Below are 12,284 nucleotides of genomic sequence, written 5' to 3' on the forward strand. Positions count from 1 at the left end.
TTCAGGTTCAGATACCAGGGAAGTGCTCTGATTGGCCCAGCTTGGCTCATGTGCCCATCCCTGGTCCCAAGCACTATGGCCAAGGAGGCAAGGTCATGAAAAAATATGGAAGCCCTCACTAAGAACTAAGAAAAGGGCGTAGGCAGAGGAAGGAAAATAATGTCCCAGAAAGATGGGATGTTTGATGCTTTTCTTAGAACAGAAGAAGAATGCTACTTGAAGTAGTAGATATAAAATTGAACTATAAATCACTGTCAAAAATGGTCCAGACATCTTTAAAACTAAAAGGATTTTCAGTTATCAAAGATACTAAGAAAAGATAAAGAAACAAAGATGGCAATATCAATATTATGCTAAGTAGGATGCAAGGCAAAAGGCATTGAACTGCACCAAGAGGCCCATTGATATTGATGAAAGGTACAGTCAACAGTGACTATATAACAGCCATAAATATGATACTAACACTATGTGGATAGCAAAAATTCAACAAAACCAAACTTGGTAGAAACTGTGAAAAGACAGAGATGGTGTCATAGAGTAACAGATAAGAGTACAGGCTCCGGGGCTGATTGCCTGAGTTTTGAACCTGGCTCCTCTTTCTAGCTGTGTGACTTGGATTAAGTTATTTAACATTTCTGTGTCTTCATTTTCTAATCTGGAAAATAGGGATGATAATAGTACACGTTGAGTATCCCACATTCGAAATGCCTGAGGCAAGAAGTGTTTCAGATTTCAGATTTTTGGGGGGATTTTGGAATTTTTGCATTATTCTAGTTGAGCATCCCAAATCTGAAAATTTGAAATCTGAAATGCCCCGACAAGCATTTCTTGAGTGTCATGTCAGCACTCAAAAAGCTTCAGATTTTGAAGAATTTTGGATTTTTGGACATGGGATACTCAACTTGTAGCTATAACCTTGTAGACTTGTGGTGGGGAGTAAATGAATTTATTCACAGGAAGTGCTTAATATAGTACCTGTCAGGTGGCAAACACTTGGTAAATACCAGTTATTATCTTTTTTTAAAAAAGATTGTGGGGAAAAAAAGGAGACAATTTCTGTGGCCAATGTTAGCACAATATTTTCAGTTTTTAATAGATATATATTATATTTTATATCTATCTATATATTTTTTTGAGACAGAGTCTTGCCCTGTCACCCAGGCTGGAGTACAGTGGCGCCATCTTGGCTCGCTGCAACCTCTGCCTCGCGGGTTCAAACCATCCTCCTGCCTCAGCCTCCTTAGTAGCTGGGATTACAGGTGCCTGCCACTATACCCAGCTAATTTTTGTATTTTTAGTAGAGATGGGGTTTCACCGTGTTGACCAGGCTGGTCTCAAACTCCTGACCTCGTGATATGCCCGCCTCGGCCTCCCAAAGTGCTGGGATTACAGGCATGAGATATATTGACCAAAAATATAGATCAATAGACCTGTATAGAAATGTAATTTAAACACTGAGCATATGTACCCCTTCTGGGAGCCTTCTTATAGGATCCATGGACACTGATGAAGCTGAACATACACTGCATCAGAATCTCAGTAACGGATCCAAAGGAGGAGAGAGCATGGACGACAGGCTGGGGATGGGGGAGGGCCCTGGAACGTGTAACTCTGATTTACAGCTTGAAGAGATCATTGTGGCTGCTGTGTGGAGACCAGGACTGCAAGGGCAAGAGTCATGGCAGAAAACTGGTTAGGAAGCTACTGTGGTCATCCAGCCTGGAGATGATCGTGGCTTGAACGAAGGCGTTAGCAGTGGAGGAGATGAGGAGCCCTATTTGGAAGGCGAAGCCTGTTGATGGATTGAACATGAAGTGCGACTCACAGAGGGGAAGCCATGGCAACTTCTGGGTTCTGCGTGTGGGATGGAGGACACAGATGAGGAGTGGGTTTGGGTGGAGGAGATGGAAGTGAGGGGGTCTGCTTTTAACTTGCTGTTACTGGTTTCCTAAGACTGTTGTAGCAAAGTACCAAAAACTGGGTGGCTGAAAGCAAGGAATTTTATTGTCTCACAGTCCTAGAGGCAAGACTTCTGAAATCAAGGTGTCGATGGGGCCACACTTGTTCTGATGGCTCTAGGGGAGAATCCTTCCTTGCCTCTTCCGGCTTCTGGCATTTGCTGGCGGTCCTTGGCGTTCCTCGGCTTGTAGGTGCATCAGTCCTGTTGCATGGCCGTCTTCTCCCTGTGTGTCCTCACATAACCTTCCCTCCGTGCACGTCTATGTCTAAATCTCCTTTTTTTTTTTTTTTTTTTTTTTTTTGAAACGGGGTCTCACTCTGTCGCCGGGCTGGAGTGCAATGGAGTGATCTCGGCTCACTGCAACCTCCGCCTCCTGGATTCAAGCGATTCTCCTGCCTCAGCCTCCCAAGTAGCTAGGACTACAGACGCGTGCCACCGCGCCTGGCTAAATTTTTGTATTTTTAGTAGAGACTGGGTTTCACCGTGTTAGCCAGGATGGCCTTGATCTTCTGACTTCGTGATCTGCCCGCCTCAGCCTCCCAAAGTGCTGGGATTACAGGTGTGAGCCACACCCGGCCCAAATCTCCCTTTTTACAGAAACACCGGTCATATTGGATTACGACCCAGCCTAATGTCCTCATTTTAACTTGGTTGCTTCTGTAACGAACTTATTTCCAAGTAAGGTCACATTTTGAGGTACGGGGGTTAGGACCTCAACATACCTTTTGGGGAGACAAAATTCAACTCATAACACCTGTTAAATGTGACTGTCGATTAACTATTTAAGTGGAGCTGTTAAGTGGGGAAATTGGATGGATATATTTCGGCCTTCATCCAGTTTTTTTTTAATGTGTGTGTGATGAACATCTTCAGGCATACAGGTTGTTCTGTATTTTGAATTTTGTTTTGGAATACGTTTTCAAAAGAAGACAGCTCTTAATATATATCATTAAAATATTTTGAAGAAGTGTGATGCAATGATAAATTTACTATTCTACAGGGGAGGAGGATATAATGGCTTAAAATACAGACAAATTTATGTATGGAGCAACAGGAAGTGAAGAATTCCTAACTCCTGGCCTCCATTTTCTTGACAGAGTACATTTCCTTTCTGGCACTGCTAGACAGAGATTAAGCAATAATTTAGCTTGAATTTCTAAGTGTAATAGCATTAGGTAACATAGTTCCATGACCTCAGAAAGCTGGAGAATCACATTCTGATGTACATAAAATACATATATACTCATTTTATTAAAATGAGATTGCCAATACATTTTGTTTTAGATCTTGGAAATGTCACTCCTTTATTCTTCTATTCACTCATTTTCACTTAAAAATATTTTTTAGTTTCTATTATGTCTCAGTCACTATGGTAGATGCTCAATTTCAATAGGGAATAAGACAAATTAGCTGTGAAGCAATACTCAGGCAATGAAATATGACAAGTACTAGTGTGTGGTTAAGACCAGGGTACTATTAGGGCCTGCAGAAATGGCACCTAACAGTTTTGGGGGTTGTTGGCGGGGGTGTGAGAATGTTTTTTGGAGAAAGTGGTTTAGGAAATAACATACAGATGCCACAAATATAATACTGATAACATTTAAAATATATTTTCTATTTTAGTGCTGCAATAGTATTTTCTACACTTACACTTCTCCAGGATTCAAAACTTTTTAAAAAGAAGGTAGTACAGGATGACACAGAGAATCCTGTCTCTCCAGGAACTTCTGTAAGTATGACTTAATGTCTGTTCTTATAATACTTATCATATAAGAACTATTGGCATGCTAGGAAATTGTCTAATTATTTAGATGGAGCAAAGGAGTAAAGTAGAAAAAACATTGAATTTGGAGTAAAAAGATTTAGGTCCTATTAATGCTATTTATTTATTGGTATACTTTGGACAAATCTCTTAATTTAAAAAAAATTGGTAATCTCATTTGTGAACTAATGGAATTGGGATATAATAATTACTAAAGTCCAATCCAAAGTCCCAGATGTACCATTATATTAATCTAGCTTTTATCTACCTAGCAAATAAAGTTGTTTCCCAAGACTTGCTCCTCATTCCGCTTTTGAATCTATTGCCTTAGCATTGCCAGTCAGATACCTGGGCTGTTTCCTGCTTTGGATTCCTCATAGTTAGAATCTTGCATTCAAGCTCTCAAATCTGACAACTAATGCCACATATTCTCTGATTAGGCTTTGATAAGACCAAGTAATTTAACAATACAGGATTGTTTAGGACTGAAATATAAAGATTCATCATATAGAACCCTTGCTCATTATTTCAGGTATTACTAATAAAATCGCTAATATCTAGCATCATTACAAATTAGCAAAACTAATTGTCCTCAATAGAGACTCATTTCTTACTATATTGAAAGCAATAAAAATGCTAAAAAGCAATCTAACTCTAAAAATTGACTTAGAATAATGATTGTCAATTGGGGGTGATTTTGCCTCCCGGGGGAAATTTGGCAATGTCTGGAGATATTTTAGGTTGTCACAACTGGGTGGAGGTGGGTGCTACTGGCATCTACTAGGTAGAGGCCAGGGAAGTTGCTAAACTTCCTTTAATCTACAGGACAGCCCTCCACAGCAGTTATCTGGCCCTAAATAGGTCAGTAGTGCTGAGGTTGAGAAACCCTGATTGAGATTAATGTGACCTATCTTTTCATTAGTGACAGGAAATCTGAGCATTGAGTGATTAAGTTATACTGATGGACATTTTTTTCTGTATTGCTAATCTACATACTAGACTCTTTGAGTACTTCTTGTGCCCATTTGAATCACTATCCTCCCTGTGGGCCTCTGTCGACTGCTTACTGTTGGTTTTTTGTTTTTTTTTTGAGACAGAGTCTCGCTCTGTCGCCCAACCTGGAATGCAGTGGCACAGTGTCGGCTTACTGCAACCTCTGCCTCCTGGGTTCAAGCAATTCTCCTGACTCAGCCTCCTGAGTAGCTGGGACTAGAGGTGCCTGCTACCATGCCTGTCTAATTTTTGTATTTTTAGTAGAGAGTTTCACCATATTGGTCAGGCTGGTCTCGAACTCCTGACCTCAGGTTATTGACCTGCGTTGGCCTCCCAAAGTGCTGAGATTACAGGTGTGAGCCACCGTGCCACGCCTGTTGACTGCTTATCCTTGTTTCCAGGGAACAACTTGCCCTACTCTTCCTGTACTACCCACCTGCATTTGAGCCCCTTTAGGCCCCATTAGCTACTCCTGGCTAGCACATGTTGCTGATTGGTTGGACATGAGGAGCTGTCAGAGGTGCATAGCAGGAAATACTTGGAACAAATGACAGTTGTTCTAAAAGATTTTAAAGTTCCTAGTGTCTACGATGGACTCCACTCCCCCAGAAATAGCTTTCTTTGCACATCTCTCCTAGCTCTCAGTAGCTCTGGACATTTGTCACCTCTTTGTAAAGTGTAATATTGAGGGTGGCAAATTAATTATAATACGTGTTTGGAATATGAGCAGCATACAGCAGCATGACACAGTAGATTAAGACTGTGGACTCTGAAGGCAGGAAGACATAGGTTGGAATCCCACCTCCGTCAAAATATGACAGTGTTTAGGCAAGATAGTTAACCTTCCTTGGTCTCAGTTCTCCCAACTGTAAAATGGAAATGATTATAATACCTCTTTGGCTGTTAGGAGGATTAAATGAGATAATATATACAAAGCGTGTAGCACAGTACCTGACACATAATAACTAAATGGATATTAGTGAATATTATTTATTTTTTAGCCCTTAAAATGACATTTACAAAAACTTTTAATGACATAGAAACTGCTGATAATATAATTTGCAGTGAGAAATTCACACTGGAAAACTATTTCTCAACAATGGGTACAGAGAGAAAAGGAAAGCTGAAAAGCAGTATGCTAAAATGTTAATAGAGGAGTTCTGGATTGTGGGTGATTTTGTTTTGAATATTTTTTGTATTTTATAGAATGTGCAAGAATCATTTCTAAATTTAAAATTGTAATACTGTGGAATGATACCAGATGCCTTTTAAACTTACATTACATTTAGTCTTAGGCTAGAACCTTGACATTATTAAATGGAAAGATAACCATCATTTTAATATTGTTTAGGCCACTGAAAATAAAGATGACAATGAGTTTTTAGATCCTATTTCCCTAAATGCCCGAGAATATTTCAACATTCATCTGTGGTTGAGGTGCCGCTTAGCATTGGTGACTGCGTTTGTTGCACAGATTCATGGCATTGGAATTGTGAAAGGTACAAACATTTGCTTAATCAATGTTTTCATAAAAATTAATTTTACATAGGTGAAGAGGGGTTTATTGGGATATATTTTATTATGTTAATGTTTTATAACTTTCTAGCTTGATCTGCTTGTAGAATTAAAAATTCAGGTTATTAATATATAAGAATATTTTTAACAGCCCTTTGTATCATTGAAAGTGGCTTATATCTTACTAATGTATGCAAAACAGATAAGGCAATTTCATAATATGAATGACCAGGTCTTCTTGTCATCTGGGAAGGCAACTAAGTGTAGGAGTGAAGAGCACAGATTACTGGAGCCAACCCACTTGGGTTCAAATATTGGATCCACCATTTCCTTGCCAAGCCTTTCTTGGCCAAGTCTCTTAAATCCCCCTTACTCAGTTTCCTACCCTGTAAAATGGAGACAATTGTACCTACTTTATAGGATTATTGTCAGAATTAAATAGGTTAAATTTATACTGTTCTTAGATCACAGCTTGGCACATGTAAATGTTAGTTCTTGCAGTGATTAATCATTATCTATTTGTATACCTATCTATTCACTCATTTCTATCCATCTTCCAAATTAAATTATCTCATACAATATCATCATTTTTGCAGCACTGGAAAGTCCTAAAGTACTTTCCCCCAAATTACAACACATTTATTTTCCATGTTTCATGTAGAGTCTGTTTTCCATCTTAATATACTCTCCTGTTCTTTGATATTATGCAATATTTCTGTGATGAAAATTGGGGCTATTACACATGTATAACTTCTGACTTTCTCAATGCATTTTAAATAATCACATTTGTTTATTTTAGAGGATGATATGACAGATTGCCTGAGCCTCATCAATGAAGTGTGTATGGAGGCAAAAAGCGCAGGCGACACAGAACTGCAGGCTGAATTCTTGACGCAAGCTGTAATTCTTGGCCTACAAGAAAAGCATTTAAAGGCAGACATCATGACAAACCTTCAGGTAGAAAGGAAACTTTGTTCGTATTTATAGTCAGGGAGGGATTCCAATTAGAACAAAAGGAGAGAATTTCCAATTCCACTAGGTACTGAATGCATAACAATTAACATGTCCAGCTCTTGTTTCAGTGAATTGGAAACAGTACTATCAAAATGAATAATTTTATTTTAATAGGATATAATACATTTGCTGGAAGGAAATGAATTTATTTCTCCTCAATCACGGCTAACCCTGGCAAGAAGCCTAGTTTTGCTGGATGACTTAACCAAAGCTGAGAAATTCAAGGAATCTCCCTTTTCAAAAACAGGAAAATTAAATTTGTTAACTCGGGCTCATAGCATTCTAACTGAACAGGTGAGAATGCTTTTGTGTCTGCAAGACATAGAAACTTACTTTTCTATCTTTCCTCCTATTCCAAACCATGTCAACTAATTGCTCATTACAATATTTGTTTTTTTTAATAGATGCTAGCTTTTGGAGAAACAATTGAATTTCGTTCATCAAACACTAAATATGCAAATCCATTACAGCCTTTGAAAAATATCTATCTTCCCCATGTCATGTTATTGGCCAAAATAAAAATGAGAATTGGTAAGAACATTTAAACTTATATTGCCCTAGAATAACTGATAAAACTTTTTAAGTTATTTTTAGGGAGGCTATCATATGAGTGCATTTAAAAGAGGCAATATTTATGAATACTCAGGCTCCATTTATTTAACCAATAGTTTTTGATCACTTATCATATGCCAGACTGTGTGATGTATAGATGGTCTTTATATATGAATAAAGTATGTGGTTGATTACCATAATATAACATGCATAACTGCTTGGTCTAGACTATTGCACTTTATCCAGGTCATCAGTCTTTTGGATTAAAATTATGCCCACATAATTTACTTCAAAATTACCATGCAATTCAGTAACTTTACTGAAAAAAATCCTACAAACACAAAATACATTTCTTAAATAATCTGTTGTCTAGCATATTTAAATTATAACTAACTGTTAAAGAAGATTTTGGAAAGGAATGTGTTAAATGCATTATGTATTTTATAACTGATGTTATGAAGTACTTATATCTTTAAAAATGCTAATTTAATGCCTGTGAACAAAAAATAGTTTATTTTTTATTATTTATTTTCTTTCTTCAACATTTATTTTAAGTTTAGGGGTACATGTGCAGGATATGCAGATTTGCTATATAGGTAAATGTGTGCCATGATGGTTTCCTGCACAGATCATCCTATCACCTAGGTATTAAGCCCAGCATTCATTGGCCATTCTTCCTGATGCTCTCCCTTGCTCTACCCCCCAGTAGGTCATAGTGTGTGTCATTCCCCCTCGATGTGTCCATGTGTTCTCATCATTCAGCTCCCACTTATAAGTGAGAACATGCAGTGTTTGGTTTTCTGTTCTTGTGTTAGTTTGCTGAGGATAATGGCTTCCAACTCCATCCATAGGACATGATCTCGTTCCTTTTTATGGCTGCATAATATTCCATGGTGTATATGTACCACATTTTCTTTATCCAGTCTATCATTGATGGGCATTTAGGTTGATTCCATGTCTTCTCTATTGTGAATAGTGCTGCAGTGCACATATGCTTGCATATATTTTTAGAATAGAGTGATTTATATTCCTTTGGGTATTACCTAGTAATTAGATTGCTGGGTCAAATGGTATTTCTGCCCCTAGTCTTTGAGGAATCACCACACTGTCTCCACAGTGGTTGAACTAATTTACACTCCCACCAACAGTGTAAAAGCATTCCTTTTTCTCTGCAACCTTGCCAGCATCTGTTGTTTTTTGACTTTTTAATAATAGCCATTCTGACTGGTGTGAAATAGTATCTCATTGTGGTTTTGATTTGGATTTCTCTAATGATCAGTGATGTTGAGCTTTTTTTCATGTCTGCTGGCTGCATGCATGTCTTTTGAGAAATGTCTGTTTATGTCCTTTGCCCATTTTTTAATGTTTTTTTTTCTTGTAAATTTGTTTGAGTTCTTTGTATACTCTGAATATTAGACCTTTGTCAGATGAGTAGATTGCAAAGATTTTCTCCCATTCTGTAGGTTGTCTGTTCATTCTGATGATAGTTTCTTTTGCTGTGCGGAAGCTCTTTAGTTTAGTTAGATCCCATTTGTCAATAAAAATAGCTTAAATAAAAGTGTTAATGAAGGTGATATTCATTTTTTTTGGAAGCTCTGATAACTTGTTTGTAAAAGTTTAAGAAATAAACTTGTGTCTTACAAATATAGGAATTGTCAAAAGTCTTCATATTTTTATGAGTCAAGGTCCCTTGAAGGGACAGCGTCTTATGTTCCTTCACAATACTCTAGTTAGTGCCTTAACTAGTGGACTGGCTGATAATAGTATTTTCAATCCCAGGTGGATGGTGTAGTTTCCCTGCAGTGGGAAAACCGTGTATCAGCCTAACTCTGCTTTGCGAGCATGGTTAATGACTCCAGCCTCCTTCTGCCTCTCTCTTTTCTCAGGGGAGGAGCCTGCCCCTTTATCAATGCTGCTGAGCCTTTTGGCCTTGCTGTAGCTCCTAGTTGGCTCTGTCCTTCCTGGGGACCTTGCTTTGGCACTTTTACCCCTCTCTCACATATTTTCTACCTTCCTTACTCAACACATCCTTTTCTCTCCTTCCCTCAGTTTGTAAATATTTTCAAACATCCACCAGTAAAAAAACAAACTAAACAAACAAGAAACAATAACAAACCTACTGTAAGCCTCTGTCATTCTCACAAAACATCCTTCCAGCCAGACTCCTTAAGAGTAGAGTCTGCTCTCTTCCTCTTCTTTCCTCCCCTCTCATTCACCCCTCACCCCACTTCATTCTGGATTTGGACCAGAGAAATCACTCTTGAGTTCATCACCAAGGACTTAATCTATAATTCCAACATGTAGTTTTCAGACCCTCCAAAGCATTTGACATTGCTGACACTAATCACAACTTCCTGAAACTCTGCTCTCTGGATTCTCAGGTGCTGCATTCTCCCAGTTTTCCATCTCCCTCTCTGGTTTCCTATCCATAATTACCTTTCTATTTCCCTAGTCTATCCTTTAAGTAAACGATCTCTATTTGTTCTGGCTTAAAAGGCTTCTTATGATGTGGTCCAAGCTGACCTGTGCCCCTTCCCACCCAACCCTCTGGTCACACTGAATCACTGTGACTGCACGTGATGCATGCGGTGCTGCATGCTTTACACCTTTGCACATGCGATTTTTTCCATTAGGAATAATCTTCCCCTGAAATCCCATTCCTACCATATCATTCTCTTCCCTCTCCTCCCCACTACTCACTGGCTCCCACACATGCAAATACATTTCCTTAAACTCTGTCCATTCTTCAGATCTCAGTTAAGCATCACTTCTTCCAGGAAACTTTTCCTGAACCCCAAGACTGGGTGATGTGCCTCAACCCCCTTCTAATTGATTATTCTTATTGTAACGCTTACCATGTTGGTTGTTAAGGACAATTTACTTGCTTGTTTGAAGCCTCCATTACGACATAAGCTTCTTAAGGCAACAATTTTGTTTTGTTCATCTGATATCCCGGCCACCTAGCACAGTGCCTGAAATCAAGCAATCAATCAATAATGGTGCTTTCAGATTTCATTCATCCATTAGACTACTATGCAACCACTAATAATAATGTTGCAGAATAATTTTTATACAATGGAAAGGTGTTCACACTACATTGGAACATATATAACACAACATTACAAAATATTCGTTGTATATATCAAAATATCATTGGAAAATAGGGACTCCCCTTGGCAGATGTGATTATGGATGATGTTTATTGTCTTCTTTTTGCTTCTCTCTCTCCTTTAATCTGCTATAATGAACTACAATGAACACATATAACTTTTGTAACAAAAATATTGTTCAAGAAATATGTTTCGGTCAAGGTAAAAACCTAATGAAAATTAAGCATTTAGCACCAAGTACCACTTCCAGCAGATAGTATGTGCTCAGTAAATGTTAGCTCCTTTTCAAATATTTGAAGAAAAACTAGTGGACAGTGCTGTGGAAAAAAGACTAACACACAGGTTATTAGAAATAGGAAACTGCAGAGCAAGCCGGTTAGATGAAGATTTGGGATCTAGAGGACCCAGGCCTGAATCTTGGCATTACTATTTCTTAGTTGTCTGATCTTAGAAGTTATCCAAGCTCTTAGACTTCATGCCTTATCTGCAAAATGGAGGTAGGCTATTTGCCCTATATATTTGAAATAATGAAATGAAATCAAATATATATAGTATTAAACAGTGCCTGGCACACAACAGTCATGCACTAAATGGTAGTACAGTTGCTGTTATTTCTTACATCTTACTTTATCTTTACTACTTATTTTACTTTAGTTTCCTTATCTTTGTCAGTTTGATCAATTTGTTTTTATGACCTTTTTTTTTCTGTTATTTTAGACATTCATTGTACTTTTCCTTTCCCAGTCTGCAGACTCAGACATGTGGTTCCCTACTGTAATACCCAGATCCAACTTTCCTCTCACCAAGAGGCTCTTACCTGTTTCCCTCATAGGCCATCCCCAGTTAGATGGGACTTTAGATGAATTTATGTTTCCCTCATAGGCCATCCCCAATTAGATGAGACTGTAGATGAATTTTACCTTCCTACTTTAAAAGTTTAAGAAATAAATTCACCATCTAGAGATATCTAGAAGTTTCGCTCCTTCTCTCCTACTGTCTCTAGCTCCCAGATTTTACTGAGATAATTTAGTACTTTTTAAGCAAAGTATCCTGATGCTTTTCCTTTAAACTAGTTCTTTCCTTTTTAAAGAAACTCTATTTCTAATTTCTAATATCTAATCCTAGTCATTGTACCACTGAGAAAGTGCTGCTGTTCTTCTTCCCTCCTTCTTTTCGTTCATCTTCAAAGCCTTCGGAGTCTTTCAGTCTCTGTTCTGCTTCATAGGTTGTTGATTGAATCCTTTTCTCTTTCTTTTTAAGTGTTTTCCTCAGATTATATTCTGATTCCATGTTCTCCGCAAATACCTTTCTTGCACTCTGACAGGTGAATGATGTGCTCCCAGCTCAGTACCAGAATCTTTGGGTGTGGCTGTTTTTT

The 12,284-nt window shown here is 38.1% G+C and overlaps 1 protein-coding gene across 1 annotated transcript in view; it reads left to right on the forward strand.

Moving 5' to 3' along the window:
* Positions 1-12,284, forward strand: part of CFAP54 (cilia and flagella associated protein 54) — a 397,088-nt gene that overhangs the window by 248,993 nt on the left and 135,811 nt on the right. Inside the window, exons 52-56 of the mRNA XM_034934266.2 lie at positions 3,584-3,689; positions 6,067-6,214; positions 7,030-7,187; positions 7,359-7,538; positions 7,649-7,775. Of these exons, the coding sequence (XP_034790157.2) occupies positions 3,584-3,689; positions 6,067-6,214; positions 7,030-7,187; positions 7,359-7,538; positions 7,649-7,775 (719 nt within the window). The remainder of the gene's footprint in view (positions 1-3,583; positions 3,690-6,066; positions 6,215-7,029; positions 7,188-7,358; positions 7,539-7,648; positions 7,776-12,284) is intronic.

This window comes from Pan paniscus, chromosome 10 (genome assembly GCF_029289425.2).
Source record: "Pan paniscus chromosome 10, NHGRI_mPanPan1-v2.0_pri, whole genome shotgun sequence".
NCBI classification, from domain to species: domain Eukaryota; kingdom Metazoa; phylum Chordata; class Mammalia; order Primates; family Hominidae; genus Pan; species Pan paniscus.